The 18,777-nt window shown below is 36.2% G+C and overlaps 1 protein-coding gene across 1 annotated transcript; it reads left to right on the top strand.

Moving 5' to 3' along the window:
* The first annotated feature begins 506 nt into the window (after nucleotides 1–506).
* Nucleotides 507–18,120, top strand: arcn1b (archain 1b). The gene is made up of 10 exons (XM_079823565.1): nucleotides 507–707; nucleotides 2,118–2,381; nucleotides 2,465–2,644; nucleotides 2,750–2,952; nucleotides 3,032–3,196; nucleotides 9,263–9,428; nucleotides 9,582–9,729; nucleotides 9,826–9,934; nucleotides 16,764–16,968; nucleotides 17,058–18,120. Exons 1-10 carry the CDS (start codon nucleotides 705–707, stop codon nucleotides 17,145–17,147), a joined length of 1,533 nt encoding a protein of 510 aa, XP_079679691.1. The 5' UTR covers nucleotides 507–704; the 3' UTR covers nucleotides 17,148–18,120.
* Nucleotides 18,121–18,777: the final 657 nt, after the last annotated feature.

Here is an 18,777-nt window from a genome sequence, read left to right as displayed (position 1 = left end):
GATGAATAGAAAAATAAAAACAGCATTTGTTTGAAATATTAATATTTTTGTAGAAACCATGATACATTTTTTACAGGGTTTTTTGATGAATAGAAAAATAAAAACAGCATTTATTTGAAATATTAATTTTAATATTTTTGTATAAACCATTATACATTTTTTCCCAGAGTTTTTTGATGAATAGAAAAATAAAAACAGATTTTTTTTTAAAATATAAATATTTTTGAATAAACCATGATACATTTTTCCATAGTTTTTTGATTAAAATAAAAAAAAAATTATTTGAAATATAAATATTTTGCAACATTATAAATGTCTTTACTGTCCCTTTTTGATTAATTTAATAGATCCTTGTTGAATGTGATAATGAATTTCTTCACCCAAAAAAACAACTACAACTTTCTTATCAGGAAACCACTAATCTCTGCAGGAATGTGTCCAGTTGATTGTTTGCATGCGCAGTGGCGGCTCTCCGCCGATAGATGTCGCCATCTCTCCTCTCACCTGCTTCTGACACGGCGCAACTTTTTCCGGTTGGACTCTGGAGACGTGGCTCTGTTTCTTCGATATTACGAGTCAAGCTATGTGCTACTGTTAAACAGAGCTTTAGTCACCACTCTTACATTTTCTGCTTTTGAAACAGCTGGACAGACAGTGTCCGTGACCGAATCCACTGACGGATCCTCGCGTGAAAGGGAACAGAAATGGTATGACTGGTTTGTTTTGTGTATTTAGCAGGATGGGGCTAGCAGCTAGCGATGTAGCTCATCGCTCATACAGTCTGAAACTCTTCTCATTTTTCAGTGTCAATTACTAAAAAGTGTCTATTCCGTCTGTTTTTGCTTTAAAAACATCATACAAGTAAGGAAACATTGTTGCTAGGTTTTGATATCTGATACAGCTAGCCAGCTAAAGGTTAGCCAGCTAATAATATTGCCTTCTGGATTAATTACAGTTTAAGTAATTAACGAAAGCAAACAGCTGTTATTGTCTAAATGACAAAAATATTGATATATTCAGTTTCTTTTTTGTATTGTTTTATTATAATTTAGATATTGAAAATGTCTATGCTGATAACAGGTTGTAAGTTAGCTAACTGACTTTGACAATCCAAATGTTGACTTAAGTTAATATAAATGACATGTGGCTCATGAAACATAAAAAACAAACATAAAATCATATATAAAATACATATCAATTAAATTATGTATATATGGCAGACCTTTATCATCTTTATTAACATTAAGAAAAATATTTTTTATTCGTGTTGTTGAATTATGTCAACCAATGCTGGTTATTTTAATGATTTTTCATATCTGATAGCTTTTTTTTATTTGATCAAATATTCAGGCGTTTGGCAATAAAAAAAACACTAAACAATAAAACATAGCAAGTGTGTATGTATAATAGTATTTATTTGCAATTATTAATGTAAATCTAAGTGATTACAAATATATTTTGTCTTTGTTCTGTCCTAAGTCTTACTGTTAAGCATGCAACTTTACATATGTCTTGCTTGAGAACTGTTATTTTAGTATTATTTATGTACTATTATAGTATTTCTCCATATTTTGAATTAACTTAATATATTTAAATAATAGCTTTCATTTGAATGATTTATGTGCTTTTTAGTGTTTTTTTTAGTCCCCCCAAGACACAAGAAACATTTCTACATTTTATTTTCTTAAGTTGTTCATCATTTTATATCAGCTACTTTCAATTAATGAAAACAATACATTTTTTCTGAAGTGAATAGATATAGTTACACACACCAAAGTCTGGTTAGCTATCTTTGTGGGACTTTGCATTGACGTAATGGTTTTTATACTTTACAAACTGTATATTCTCTCCCCTTACACTAACCCTACCCCTAAACCTACCCATCACACACAACTTTCTGCATTTTTACAGTTTTAAAATACTCATTCTGTATGATTTATCAGCTTTTTTCCTCATGGGGACCTCAATTTAGTCCCCACCGGGATAGAAATGCAAGTTGATCGTCATTTCTGAAATAGATGTGCTGCTGCAGTCACAACCATAACCATCAAAAATCCCAGTTTTTTTTTGTAATGGTCCTTTTATTTAATTTTTAAATGTCTATCAAATCTATGCAGGTGCTCTTGGCAGCGGCGGTGTGCACTAAGGCAGGAAAAGCCATAGTGTCACGACAATTTGTAGAGATGACGCGAACCCGCGTTGAGGGCCTTCTGGCTGCCTTTCCCAAATTGATGAATACAGGCAAGCAGCACACTTTTGTGGAAACAGACAGCGTGCGCTACGTCTACCAGCCCCTGGAGAAGCTCTACATGGTTCTGATCACTACAAAAAACAGCAACATCCTGGAGGACTTGGAGACACTAAGGCTTTTCTCCCGAGTGGTAAAGATAACTTTTTTTTACTCCTAATTATTGCGCTTCTTGGATGTATCTTGAATAAGTGATTGGTTTCCGTATGTTTTCAGATCCCTGAATATTGCAGAGTATTGGAGGAAAGCGAGATCTCGGAGCACTGTTTTGATCTCATATTTGCATTTGATGAGATCGTAGCTCTGGGCTACCGGGAGAACGTTAACCTGGCTCAGATTCGCACTTTTACTGAGATGGACTCGCATGAAGAGAAAGTCTTCAGGGCTGTCAGAGAGGTCCGACATTTGATGAAACATCCAGGGCAAAATTACTCTCCGCTTTAAGTTTTAATCAAACGCGCTCTAATTTTCTGGTTTTCTCTCAATTCTCCACTTCAATAGACCCAAGAAAGAGAAGCGAAGGCCGAGATGAAACGCAAGGCCAAAGAGCTGCAGCGCGCGAGACAAGACGCTGAACGTGCCGGAAGGAAATCGCCAGGCTTCGGAGGTTTTGGAAATTCAGGAATGAGCAGCGTCACATCAGCCACCATCATCACAGATACAATAGAACCAGAGAAGCCCAAAATGTCTTCTGCTCCAGTCAGGTATGAGCTTTATCTGTGAGCCATGTTACATCGAAATATATAAGCGTACAGAAGTTAATCTGCCCTGTTCTTCCTGTAGGCCGAGTGGTTCGGGTAAAGCACTGAAGCTGGGTTTCAAGGGGAAAGAGGTGGACAACTTTGTGGACAAACTAAAGTCAGAAGGAGAAAATATTGTGACATCCAGTGCAGGAAGGAAGGCATCAGAGGCATCTAAAGTCCTTCAGCCTCCAGTGAATATGGAGAGGTATTGCTTGCTGATTTTATTTCACTATTTGGCACATTCTACTCCCTGTATTTTTATGTACACTACAGTTCACAAGTTTGCAGTCAGTAAAAGTCTTTATGTATGAATGCTTTTTTTAATAAATACTTTTATTCAGAAAGTGCGCATTCAGTTAATCAAAAGTGACAGTAAAGACATTTTTTTTATTAAAACAAAATTTTTCATTGAAAAAACCTGAAAAATATATCACGGTTTCCACACAAAGATTAAGCAGCACAACTGTTTTTGACTGATAATAATAGTGATGCAGGTATGATGTCACTTTGTAGGCCAATCTGCAGTTTTGAAAAACCCCAATAGGATTTTCCCATAGCAGTGTTTCCCACACATAGACTAATTCGTGGCGGTGCGCCACAGAATCAACACCGGCCGCCACATATTGCGTGTCGTTATTCTTTTTTTTTTTTTTAAACACGCAGCTTATTAGTTCAGCTGCACTTTCTTTCTCCGTCTCTCTGTCACTCACGCGCGTCTCTCGCTCTCAAATTGCCAAACCTGCTTTTGTTATTAAAAAAGTCTAAGCTTTTAAATTTTTTAAAGTTTTAATACGAAATTCAAACAATAAATAGCGTTTTGGCGCTAATGTGGCATAACAGTTAAAGCCAGAGGCGAAATCCTCTCATCTCCCGGCGGCACGCGCAGTCACGTGGTTCACGGAGCTCTCTATACTTCTTGCGCTGTGTCAATACATTTGAATGGATAGACGACAGTTTCACTATGTTTTGGTAAACAGTACAGCATAGTGTGCATTGATTATTACGTCAACCACATTTACAGTATCATTTTATTATGGAGAGTGATGGAGATGCAACATTGTTAACATTAATGTTTTTATTGTATTTAGCCCTCAGGTATTGCTTACTAATTGGTCACACTCATACTCATTGGTGGTCAAATGTGACCACACACCTTAACTATTTTTCAATTAAATAAATGTTCTATATTTTAGTTTAATAATATTTATTGAATATTTTGAGGAGATCTTTTGGTACTAAATAGGCCTATTAGTTGTGCAATAATTATGGTCCATTAATTACCATTTAATGAATTAAATAAAAATAAATACTTCTAATATTTGTTCTTATTTATATTACAATTAGTGTAGTAATTAAGGTTAAAATGGAGAAATCCAATGCAACTTAGAGTCATTATGTACCTGGAAAAATAATTAATTTTATTTGTAATGCCATGGTTTACCCACTATAGGTGCCTGTATGGCTCTTTAATAAATATACATGTATCTAGTCTAGTTGCTCAAAAAAGTATTGCAGATCATAACTGCTTGCTTATTTTTAGGTTTTGCATTTGAATACATTTAGACATGATCAAATACTAGATTTCTTTAAATGTGAAATTGTAAAACGTTAATAACTTTCATCCTAATATTTTTTATGATACTTATACAAGCACAAATGAATATTAATGAATGTGAGCAAATATAATTGAAAATAGTTTGAATTTGGCAAACTTATTTTTCCTTATATGTACAGTAGGCTATATACATATTAACTGATACTGAATCAAGATCGAAATATTTGTGCCAATCACCAACCCCAAATACCCCACCCAAATCCGCGCCCGCCCACCACCACAAATTGGTAGGAAATCTGTGGGAAACACTGCATAGGCTTTTGGATTATCGCAAAAAAAACAAGCTTGGTTATCAACAAAAGTTTAGGATACTTGCATATTTTGTCCATCAAGATAATGATCACTGATGAACACAACTTTTAGGAGTTTTGAAGCCTAAATGCAGTCGCCAGAAGTTAAAAGCTAAAGGTATGTTATAAACGAACTACACCACCGTCCCACAATTTCAAATTCATCATCACTAAGCTTCGGAAAACTCTTTCAGTTTTCATTAGGGCTGCACGATTTAGGGAAAATATCTAATTGCGATTATTCTGGTTAAAATTGCGATTGCATTTTTTATTTTATTTTAAATTTTTACAAATGAAAAGTGTGTGTATATAACATTTTGTGTTTATATATTAATTATTATTATTATTGCTTTAACAAAATAAGAAATATTACTATTACAATAACAAAAAGAGTATTTAAGATATAAAATAATAATATTTATATTTTACAGAAAACTTTTTACAAAAAAACTGCAGGGTTACCTGTTAATATGCAGACAGCCTATAGGCCTGTACGCACCGGGAGGAATATCGCCTGCGCTTTTCGCCAGCGTTTTTCGTGACGTTTTTCGGCGCGTCTTGAGTGTTCACACCCAAGCGATTTTCACTGGCGATGCGCAGAGTGAATGTGCACATTCAGTAGATGCGCTCCCGGTACACAAGGTGGTGCTGCGGCACTTTACGCTTCTGATACTCGCTTGTCACACAGAAGAAGAAGAGAGACCGTATTTACGTGCTTGCCAAAACCACAGATATATTATGTCTATGGCCAAAACCAAAACCATTCACACACTTTTTGCTAACTGGCAGGCAGCATTAGCAACTCATTTTCTTCTTTGTCTACTTACTACTTCTTCGTCGTATCAATGCGTGCTCGGCAAGACCGTTTTGTGCTTGAGCGCCACCAAGTCGTGTTTTACTGTCACGTCAGCAGTTCCAGGCACGTGAACAAAACCCGAGGCGTTTTTAAAAAAATTACAATTTTACGCCTGCCGTTTTACGCGTCGGTGTGCACACTCACATTGGCGCCCTTTGTTTAGTCACGAGGCGTTAAACGTCGGCGATAAACGCGCGCGAAAATCGTCCCGGTGTGAACAGACCTTAAGACTAAAAATCATTAGAAAAGTCTAAGGATTTATTGTAAAAAATTACATTATTATTATAATAAAAATCTGTGCTTTTTATCTGATATCAATTTCTTAAAGTCCATGTCTTTAATATGAAATATGAGCCTCTTTTGCATCCACTGTGGGGATAAAATCTCCTGTACATTGAAGAAAAACATATGGATTGTCATACAAATTGATTTAGAGAGAAGTATTATTTGTTACCAAAAAGTTTAATTCATACTGGAGGCCAGAGGGCGCCCTCGAGCAGAAACTCCACATTTCCCTCAGAGAAGTAATAGCTTTCAGGAACTCCCTAATGTAATGTATGTGAAGCTAGCGCTGTGTAAGTAAGCAGAGCTGAATAAAAAGAAGTTAGAAACGCTTTGATTAAATATGACAACAATAAACACGACTGCATCAAGATATGGTGTATTTGATTTCTTCAAGCCTTCTCGGGTATTTTCATAATAGTAAAGTATGCAGTGCTGATTGTCTGCCTCATTCTGTGAAGAGAAGCCACATCAGCTCACAAACACTCGACTGACGATATGAAGTGAGTTAAAACGGGTTATATATTACATATTACTAGTTTGTGAAGATGTTTGTCACATTATAATCGACTCAAACTCGCAGTGCTTTCAGACGGATCAGCGTTTACTGCTGATCACAGGCACGCTGGGCATTTATTTATTTAATTAAAATCGCAGCCTTTGCTCTTCTATAATTGCACATAACCAAAATCGCCATTGCGGTTCGATTTCGATTAATCGTGCAGCCATAGTTTTCATCTCAAAACATTTCCCCAGAAAGTTGGAGTTACAGTTAGAATAGAAAAGTTAGAGCACAATTATGACCATAATGAGGCTGTAAAAGCGTGCAAGTGTCTTGAGCTTGTGTTCACCACAGACCTTATTTCAGTCATTTAACCAAAACCCCATCATTTAACCAAAAAAATCTATTGACTTTGGGATTGGGGAGAAACGGTAGTGCTAAAAGGCTAACTCGCTTCTGTGTTTTGGCCTACAAAGTGATGTCATATCTGCACCACTCTATAGAGGGTATGCATTAATGTCACTTTCCCGCCGGAACACAGAGGCGAAACCTAGGGCTGCAACAACGAATCGATAAAATCGATTATTAAAAGCGTTGGCAACGAATTTCATTATCGATTCGTTGTGTCGCGCGACTATTATGCCCATCAATAAGACGCGGAGATGTTTGAGTTTAAAGAAAGCGCGGTTGAGCGCAAAGCAGAGCATGACAGGTTAGCGTTAGCTTGTTAATAACCGTAGTAAAGCAGGGGTGGTATAGTTTGCAAGACTAAAGACACGTTTTTATTCACTTGCCTTTTTTGGCCCATTAATTTTTCAATCTGTTGCTATGTTAATTTCGTTGACAAATAATTTGTCAGTATTTTAATCAACAACATTTTTCACGAGACAAAAATCAAAACCAGCTTTGAATGACACAAACTATGACTAATATCTATTGTCATTTTCAGTCAGCATTCGGTCTTAAAGTGACAGCAGTCCATTAACCTGCTAACATTTGTGCTCTTAATATTAATCAAACAACAAAAGACAAAGAAAATCACCTCTTTATTTTTAATAAGGATGCATTATATTTATTGTACATTCATTATTTAATCCATATTTAATCTATAAGTCATGTTGTATGCAAGTTGTTATAAAGAATGCATATCATTCATTGAAAATAAGACATTGTGTTCTTCTTTAGGAGGAGTAGTTTTAATTAATTGTTACATAATCTTTTTTAATATGTCACAGCAGTTAAATCTGTGTCTGGATTTAATATCATTCATATTAATAGGTTAATACAGTAGATGTTTTCTCCAGGAGTATATAATGGGTTTGGACATTTTAGAGAACTTCTTAATGCATTACAATTTAACTAAACCCATTAATTTTGTTTGTGAGTGTGTGCGTCTGAGTGTAGTGTAGAGAACAAGTTCTAACATCCTGTTGAGTTTTCTGATTAGTATTTTTCTTTATTTATATATATATATATATATAAGATTTATAGATTTATTGTAGCAACCTGTGCACTTTCTGAAGATTTTTTGCACTGTGAATTTGCACTGTCAGTTCTGTTTTTGAATTAAGGATTGGAAATTAATGTTTTTTAATCCGATTAATCGAAGAAATAATCGACAGATTAATCGATTATTAAAATAATCGTTAGTTGCAGCCCTAGCAAAATCTGTTTTCTCCACGTGGCAAAAAAGCTGCTGCATGACTAGAGTTAATAGGGGAAACTGCAAAAACGTGAGGAAAACAAACTATTATTCGTTTAAACTAAAGTTTGGACTTCATATAGTGTTCCGTCAAACTTGCCCAACATCCAGTGACCCATGGATATTGACATGCAGCCAGGATCGTGTTTCCAGACATTTATATGAGCCTGATTTAAACGCCAGGAAAATACATAACAAATTTGCCTGTGAACGCTTTATATGAATACAATATAGGTAAATCTAAATCCGGGTGATCACTTATATCAATGTTATATATTTATCGTCATATCGTCCAGCCCTAAAACTTTTTAGTTTTTGTCAGTGCTTATTTAAAAACCTCCAATTGTGCAGAATATAAGATGGTAAATATTGAATTGATGAGTTGTCAATACAATATATAACACTACAATATATAGGGTATGATTTTACCCCAAAATTCCACGTAGTGACACAAAATGATAACTGCAAATCCGCTTTCGCGACCTGGAGTTTCTGTGAATTGCAGCGATCCATTTGCTTCTCTTTTCTGTAGCTTTCGACAGTTTGTAAAAATATACCTCAGCTTTATTATACAGTCAATCTCAAAGCTCTCTTCCATTTTAGATGCGTTTTGTGTGTTTTCGTTGCATTCATGCTAAACCAATACCACTGTCTTTCTACCTCTATAAGAAATGTTTCATGAGCAGCAAATCATCATATTAGAATGATTTCTGAAGGATCATGTGTCACTGAAGACTGGAGTAATTATTCTGGAAATTCAGCTTTGCCATCACAGGAATAAATTACATTTTAAAATGTATTCAAATACAAAACGGTGATTTTAAATTATAAAAATAATTTACAATATTACTGTATTTCTGATCAAATAAATGCAGCCTTGGTGAACACGAGATTTTCTTTCAAAAACGTTTAATACATCTTATCAAGCCCAAACTTTTGAACAGTAGTGTATTATCATATTATAATGATATTATTTTTAGCCAATGCCTGTTGTTAATGGCAGTTTCTGAACTCTGTTTCCCAGTGTACATATGAGGGTGGAAGAGAAGATCTCTCTGACCTGTGGTCGGGATGGTGGACTGCAGAACATGGAGGTTCTGGGCATGATCACTCTGAAAGTCACAGATGAAAAAAATGGCCGTATTTCTATACTCCTTAACAACAATGACAAGAAAGGAGCCCAACTACAGGTGTGCAAGACTCAATACAGCATGTCATGGTGTCAGCATGTATTTTGAAGGGGAAGTTGTTGGCAATATGGGATTTTAGAAGGACACTGAGTTAGATCTTCATAAATCTTTTGTCTTGACCGTGTGACTCACATTGTTTAATTTATCCTTCAGACTCACCCTCATGTTGATAAAAAGCTGTTCACCACCGAGTCCCTGATTGCTCTGAAAAACCAGGACAAGTCCTTCCCTCTCAACAGTGATTTGGGGGTGCTGAAATGGAGGATACAGAGCACAGATGAATCCCTCATTCCTTTAACTAGTGAGTCTTCTCTTTTTTTTTCATACTCCAGGATTTTGTAGGGCAGCACTTTCATGAACATATCAATCATGCATGCATCCTATGTTGTCCTCTCAGTTAACTGTTGGCCATCAGAAAGTGGAAGTGGCTGTGACGTCAACATTGAGTATGAGCTTCAGGACGAGGGACTCGAACTCAATGATGTTATCATTACTATTCCTGTGCCGTAAGTGCTTATTCAGATCATTATAAACAAGAAATGTTCTGTTTCCCTTTTTTTTGTTGTGTAAACATTTATTTATAGGCATGCACTGATATATCGGCCAGTAATCGGTATTAGCTGATAAAAGCTATTATTTTCACTATCGGCCATTGGCTGGTTGTTTAATAATAGCCAATGATCAGTGCCAATCAAAAGGGGGCGGAAAACCTTGTCAGATTGCAACTCCTCCTGTGTGTGAAGAAAATGTCTGTGTTGAATTTAAGGCTGTTGAAGTTAACGCGACAACTGCATTAACAGTTAAAAATTTAACTGCATTAACAGTTAAATAAAGAAGACTTGTTTTTTCCCTATAAATTTCCCGTAGTTCAAGCCAGGGTTGCCAGATCGGTGTTTATTTCCTACACCAAACTCCTAGGGGTGGACAAAATGACCAAATTCTTATTTCACAATTTGAGAGGTTTTATTTCACAATAACAATATAGTAATTTTGTATTTTTTTCTCATTTCTGTTATTAAAAAGAAGCAAATTACAAACAACAGGACCAATACAATGCAACACAAGTGAAATTAAACAAATTCAGGTACATAAGGTACAGAATTAGTAGAGAAATGTAATGATCAAATAGAAAAATAAATTATTGCATAGTCTTCACTTTATTGAATTAAATATAATTTTATTTTTATTAAAGCTAAGAGCAGCAAGTTATTTTCTCATATTATATATTAGGCTGCTGTATATTAGACCAAACATCCATTATACTGAGACACATTGGCAGGGCCACACGGAATCTGTGGACTATTTTTGTGATTTCTGCGCTGAATTTTTTGAAAAATCTCCGGAATTATGCGGAATTGTTTAAAGGTCCCATGGCATGGCATTTTTCTATTATTTTATAATGTTTCCTGAGGTGTACTTATATTGTTAGTATGATTTTTACAACATAAAATGTCATAATTTAGAAATAAAAGGCATTTTTTCAATACTGATGTTTGCCCTGTGGCTGAATGCCCTGTTTCAAGAGGCGTGTCTGCTGTGAGACTTCAGTAAAAACGCCCACTGTTGTGATTGGCTGACATCTTTGCATTTGAAATGAGCTGAGGGGGCGTGGTTTAACGAGGTCTACCAGGCACGAGCTGCTGCCAGAGTGACAGATGGACCTGAGTTCACTTCACATCAGTTCTCAGCACATCTCAGTTCAGTGAACTGTTGTAGTTACTCGCATATACTTCAGGTTATTAGTTTATTTCTAGTCGGAGGGGCTGTCACTCATGTCAGAAAGTTTGTAACTCTAGTAAATCAGCGCTGACTGGAGACGCAAACCGTTTAGAACGATTAAGTCCGATTTGGTGAACTGATTCGGTTCACTAAAAAGAACCAGTTCAAAAGAATGATTAGTTTGCGAATCGGACATCACTAATGTACCAGAGACGGAGCGATTGCTAACAAAGTTATTTATAGTAACTACTGAGTTGTAGGGCTGCAACGACGCGTCGACGTCGTCGATGGCGTCGACTACGAAAATACGTCGACGTGCGTGAAATGCGTTGACGCGTCGGCGGCACATTATTTACGTTCTAGAATGGAACAGAAGATCTAGAATAATGGCAGCTTCTGCTCCCGGGCATAGTGAAAATGATCATTTATCATATAAAGCCAGACCGCGACATTCAAAAGTGTGGGAGTACTTTAAACAGAAGCCGAAACAGAAGCTCTCCATTGACTTTGCATTGCGGGAGGCTGCCTCATTGTCATTTCAGACTTATAACAAAAAACAGAACAATGTCTAAAAGCTGATATGTGACAAGGTGTACAGCAAACAAGCTAAAAAACACAGAAATAAGTTTTTATAAGCTGTCGACCCAAAAAAACGAGCGTTTAAGAAGATAAAAGTGGATACAGTCAATACGAAGTGACGCTTCATCAGAAGAATGGGTACATTTTGGGATCCTGACACTCAGTATGCCTCAATATGTCTATGTTTGCAGTAAATATGTTGTCACTGTTAAGTCAAATATCCAAATTTCCGTTTTATATATTATATTTACTGTCGCTGATTATGTTCCCCTCCAGTCGCCGTAGTTCTCAGTGTAATATGACCCGTGACGCAATGGCCTGAATCCACTTTTTTGTCCTTAAACGCTCGTTTTTTGGGTCAACAGCTTATAAAAACATCTGGGTTTTTGCTTCTGGGTTTTGTTTAGCTTGTTTGCAGTACACTCTGTCACATATCAGCTTTTATACATTGTTCAGTTTTTTGTTATAAGTCCGAAATGACAAAGAGGCAGCCTCACGCAATGCAAAGTCAATGGAGACGGTTTGATTGTTTTCCCCCCCCGGTGGGCGTGGTCTTCAGATTATGTCTCTATCGCAACAGACGGTCACATTTTCCGGGGTTCTTCTCCGACCCCAGTACGTCTCGTGCTTTTATTTATTATGGGCTGCATATATCTCCTGTTAATGCGACCTGGTTCCCCTCTGTCCCAAACACATATGCATAATAACATGCTGTATATAGGTAGTTTGCATGATTAAAGTAACATTAAAGTTAAGATATGCCTCTAGCTTTAATCATTTAAATGTGTCTTTGTAGTTTGGGCAAAAACTTCTGGCAGCTTTAGTCGTTGTTTATGCACATGTATCTTCAAAATAGACGACTAGTTATACTATATTAAAACTATGCTGAAAGCTCCTGTATGTGAACCTTTTGCAGATAAATACAAGTGCATTTTTGTTTACTATTGACACAAATCAATAAGTAAATCATACTCAACTACTATAGTAAACAACTTTTCCTAATTAGGCCTACTCTGTATACATTTTATAATGAATAGTATCATTATATATTATGTTTAAAAAGCTTCTTGTGTTCATATATTTCATTATAAAATGGCATACTATATACACTACCCTTCCTGAAATACAATTAATATTGTCGTCATTCATTGATTTCATGTTAAAATAATATACAAATTCACTACCCTCTTTGAAATACAATAATCAGTAAAAAAGAATCATAAGATTAATCCGGAAAAATAATCGTTAGATTAGTCGACTAATCGAAAAAAAATCGTTAGATTAGTCGACAGAAAAAATAATCTTTAGTTGCAGCTCTACTGAGTTGTGAAAGCGCTGTCTGTCAGCGCGAGTTTGTGTTTGTATCTGAGAGTTCTGAATAAACACGAGTCCCAGTCACACGAGTCCGTCTTCATCCTTATTACCAACTTTGTAACACACGTAATGTACCATTTCAGCTGTCGAGATGAACGAGTTACGAGTAAAGGCCCTTTCACACCGGACGCGTAACGAAAAAGCGAAGCGAAAAAAGCGAATATTTCGTGTGCGAATAGTTCGCGTCAAAACCATTCACACCAGCCGCGACGCGAGTTTGCGACGTTTCAGAGCTCCAACATTCCAAAACATTCGTGCCGACAGCTGAGAAACACGGACACGTAATCATTCAGTGGAGACGAGCTTTTAATTTTCTTTAAAAGACAGAGAAGAAGGCTTTGGGTGTACCCAGTCTTAAAGAACAGAGAGTCTGAAGGGGAGTATGCTAATCTTCTACAGGAGCTAAAACTTTATCATGGCCGGTTCCGCACTTACTTTCAAATGTCCGTGGGACAATTTGAGGAGCTCCTCCAGACAGAGACGGTAGCAGCGCATCTGACGAGACACACACACACACACACACTAAAGGAACGGCTCGATCCGGAGCTGCTGTGTTTCCAGTTGAGTCACAATGTAAACATTTAAGTGCCACAGTCGTACTGACGGAAACACATTCACTTTCCATAGTCGCGGACGCAATTAGATAAAAAAAAATAAATACATTTATTGATTATAATATCTGTAGCCTATAGTGGGCAAACTGCATCTGTACAGCTGTAAACACAACTACAGCTGTAATCTCGTGAGAAATGCCATACCTGGCAAAGGTTAATGTTGATTGAATGGCTAGTGACATCAACTGGACATTTCGTCACCTTTGTTTCCTTGTATGTGATTGGTTTAAGCCTTTTCTGTCGCTGCGAGTGTTAAAAAAAATCGACATCGAAACGAAAAAAATAAACATCGTTTTTTCGCCGCAGCACATTCGCGTTCGGTGTGAAAGCACTCATTACACAAACAGCTGATCAAAAAATAAAACCATCGCGCGAATTATTCGCGTGTCAAGATCGCGTCCAGTGTGAAAGGACCTTAAGTGTTGATTATAGCATTATTTTTAGATATGTTCCTATCATATGAAAAGTGTCAGTGACGCGCATTGAGTACACAGCGCAAACAAAGACACAACAGCAGTAATCGAATGTAATCCAGTTTATTGTGGGGCTAGGCTGGCTAGCCCGGATACCCTCACGCTTACCCCCCTTCTGCTTAATCTCACGCCGCGTTTGGTGCCTCCGCTGTGGGCCAGATGCAGTACTGGGGGTCGGTGATGTTGAAGGCCGAGTCAGTGCAGCCCGAGCCTCGGCGTGCGTGAGGTTTATCTCTAAAGAGATGTGAGTCTGCCGATGTTGAGTTAACTCATGACTGTATGCACATTGTAGAACAGATAGACGCGACGTGGACGTACAAAAACACTGACTCACAAGATGGAAAACACGAAAACACCGTTCTGTCGGGAGAGAGAGAAGCCGCATTGTGTGCAGGAATAATAAATAATTAGCTACACATAAGAAATCACTGATCACAGATCAGAAGGAACTGAAAAAAGACTGATTTCATTTGTACATCCAAACACTGAGAAACTGGCATGCCTCGCTCGTTTAAAAGCCATGATCTCTCGAGGACAAACAAATATAGCGCTCGCTTGGGCGTGCCAGATTCTCTGGGCGGAGGAAAGGGAGGTAACCTTTCCTGTTTTGAATTCATAACAGGAGACTTCAAGATTGGCTAGTCTGGCCTGTCATTTTTTCAAGGGCAGAGAAAGACAGCCAGAACTCGGTTTACACCGATCAACATTTCTATCCACTTGGGGACAATATTCAGGCTAGGGGAACTCATATTAATGTTGAAAAAACCTCATAAAATTAAAATTCCATGCCATGGGACCTTTAAAAAGATCTAAGAATATTATGACTGAAAACATTCCAAATAAAATATAAATTGTTCACTTCTTAACCTTTATTTATGGTTTACAATACAAACAGAACTTGTTTTTTAAACAAAGCTAGATCTCTCTTATAGTACATCCAGTAAAAGATGGAGAAATATTACTTTATCAGTTGTATTGTACACAAATCATTAAAAAAAACAATTTCATATCATTCAACAATAGAGCAAAATAAATAAATACCTACCAAAGTAGATAAATGAACTATTTTTAATAGCTATAAATAAATAATTTTTGCAGACAAGTGACGTTTCCTTAACTCCTCCGCGGCCAATTTTATTTTAGACATTTTAAAATATCACTTTCTCACAAAAAAATGTCTCAGCCTACAAGCCCTCACAATCACGCACGCGTTTGTGTATTTTTCTCAAATGACGGGCACTACAATCTGCGGAAGTCTGCATGTGCAGATTCCGTGTGGGCCTGCACATTGGATATACACACAACTCTTTATTTTCAATTGAAAGTGGAATTTACTGTATAATGCAGAATTTCACGGAATTTGTCCAACCTTGGATGAATAAATCAAAAGTAGGTCAGTACACTTAAATCAAATTGCGATATAGACTAGTGTCTGTGAATATTAAACTGCAAAAAAGATTTAAATGTCCATAATGTGTATGTATATATATATATATATAATATATATATACATTTATATATATGTGTGTGTGTGTGTGTGTGTGTGTGTGTGTGTGTGTGTGTGTGTGTGTGTGTGTGTGTGTGTGTGTGTGTGTGTGTGTGTGTGTGTGTGTGTGTGTGTGTGTGTGTGTGTGTGTGTGTGTGTGTGTGTGTGTGTGTGTGTGTGTGTGTGTGTGTGTGTGTGTGTGTGTGTGTGTGTGTGTGTGTGTGTGTGTGTGTGTGTGTGTGTGTGTGTGTGTGTGTGTGTGTGTGTGTGTGTGTGTGTGTGTGTGTGTGTGTGTGTATTTATATTATATTATATTATATTATATTATATTATATTATATTATATTATATTATATTATATTACATTATATTACATTATATTACATTATATTACATTATATTATATTACATTATATTATATTATATTATTATTATTATATTATTATTATTATTATATTATTATATTATTATTATTATTATATTATTATTATTTTATTATTATTATTATATTATTATTATTATTATTATTATTTATTCATATGATTAAATTATGAATTAAATTAAATTAAAGTTTTATGCCTTCATTTGATTGGCAGAAAAAAAAGAATTTCCTGGAAGAAAAAAAAATCATTTAATTGAATTGATTGTAAAATCATTGATTATTAAAATGTAAATAAACCATTAAAATGGAGTCCAGAAAACTTTGGTAAATATGTTGGGACATATTTTACAGGGCTCTAAACATTGAAATTTTGACATTTTAATAAATTATTGTTAAATTGTGTAATTTTCATGATTTAAATTAATTAGACATGCTTTTTGATTACTAAAATGTAATTTAACAATTTAAATGAGAGTCCAAAAAAATTAAGATGGAACAAAATGGCATCCAGAAAATTACAACTGAAAAACTGGAAATAATAAAACAGATTTCATATAATAGGCCCTATTATAGTAATGTACCAAATGAGAGGGTTCCCTGTACAGCATTAGTTGGGAATATTTTTTTTTATTAGTTAGGGCATGTCAACTTTGCAAAAGCATTTAATTCTATCTACCATAAACAAACCCTGGCTCCTGTGATTATGCAGGTCAGGAGTAGGTGCTCCTGTGGTCGGTGATCTGGATGGACAGTATAACCATGACAGCAGGAAAAACCTCCTGGAATGGTCACTGCCCGTTATCGATGAGAAGAACAAGAGTGGCAGCCTGGAGTTCAGTATAGATGGCAAACCCAACGACTTCTTCCCAATCAACGTTTCTTTTGTCTCCAAACGTAACTTTTGTGACATTCAGGCAAGTTATGCTGGTTTATCTATGAAATACTGAAACAAAAATGAGTCCTAGTGAGAAAGGAAATGACTATATATGGATTGTTCCCACAGGTGGCCAAGGTGACATACGTAGAAGGAGGCAGTCCAGTCAAATTCTCCTCAGAGACGTCATTTGTTGTGGATAAGTATGAGATCCTGTAAATGTTTCCTGGTGGGAGATCGTTTTAACCTGCCAGCCAGCCAGCTTAACGGATCAGAGAGCGTGCTGTACGTTAACACGGCGCTCAAAACATTCTCTGACATGGGCTGCAGTACCTCTGTGTTTGTTTGTCTTAAAGGAAAATAATCTACTTTTATATAAACTGGACTTTCAGCTGCTCAGTAGTAAGTGCTGTCAGCTACACCTGCCAGGAAAGACAAAAGAGAGTAAAATACAGCACTGCACCTGAAGACAACAAGGGGAGAAACAGTGTCATCCTACAGCAGATGTGTTATAAGCCCATGTGAACCCTCCTGACCCTTCAAAGAAATAGAATAAAATTGGAAACTTCTATACTTGTCGCATAGGTTTTGTATAGAATTGCGATCTAATTGACTCCGTAAAACCACGTGATCTGCATCAGCTCATTAGCAATTTGGATTTATTTCTAATAAATGTTTTCTAATATGGAACCAGATCTAATATCGATGATTAGATCAGCTGTGCTTGTGCAATAAGAACTGACACTGCATTAAATGTGCAGTCCAAATTCATCTCTTTAAAAATGACATATTGATCGTCTACATCAACACAAACGCAATTTGCCTTTTAGTATCTTCCCTACTTTTTTTTTTTTGTTCTGTTATATTTATGTAATCATTAGTTTGAAGATTATTCTCTGTTGTTTTGTAAGTAATGGTACACATAATCTGTTTAAACGTTTCTTGCTTTTTATTCAATGCTGCATTTATTTGGCTAAACAGGAAAATATATTCTCCCTGGCTTCCCAGATGTTATTAAGAACGGATTTATTTTTTTGTATTTCCATAACGTAAAATACATTTATCAGCGCACACTCAAAGATGATTACGGAACGCCATGGGGAGGGTTGCGACATTCCATTCTGCTGTAAGATACTTATGAATACCTTTAATCAATAATAAAGTCACATTTAAATTAAAGTGTATTTTCTGAGCTCTTCCTGCCTCAAGATGTGTTTTTACCTAGGGTTTTGAATACTGTAGCTGCATGGTATGTGTATTGGTGGTTCATGCTAAGGCAGGCTTCACTATTGCTTATACTGAGTGTTATACTAACCCTTTGAATTATTTTTAAAGGAATACTCAACTTTTTTGAAAATTTTCAGCCGATCTCCGGGTCTGGCGGTAGCACTTTTAGCATAGCTTAGCATAGATCATTGAATCTGATTAGACCGTTAGCATCTCGCTCAAAAATGGCCAGAGAGTTTTGATATTTTTCCTTTTTAAATCTTGACTCTTCTGTAGTTACATCGTGTACTAAGTCAGACGGAAAATTAAAAGTTGTGATTTTCTAGGCCAATATAAGCGCAATGATATTACGCAGCGCTCTAGAAACTTTTGCGTCATTTTTGAGCGAGATGCTAACGGTCTAATTAGATTCAATGATCTATGCTAAAAGGGCTACCGCCAGACCCGGAGATCGGATGAATGGATTCGAAAACGGTAAAACTCAACTGTTTAACTCTAGGAGAGTTGGTAAATGAGCCTATTTTCAAAAAAAGAGTGTTCCTTTAAAGGCACAGTATGTAAGTTTCGCCGCTAGAGGTCGCTTATTCAAAACAAAGGCGTAGCTTGATGACGCGATGAATGT

The sequence above is a fragment of the Gobio gobio genome, assembly GCF_949357685.1.
Source record: "Gobio gobio genome assembly, chromosome: 8".
In the NCBI taxonomy this organism is placed as follows: domain Eukaryota; kingdom Metazoa; phylum Chordata; class Actinopteri; order Cypriniformes; family Gobionidae; genus Gobio; species Gobio gobio.
Note: the sequence above shows the minus strand (reverse complement) of the source record. Positions and strands in the feature narration are given on the sequence as shown.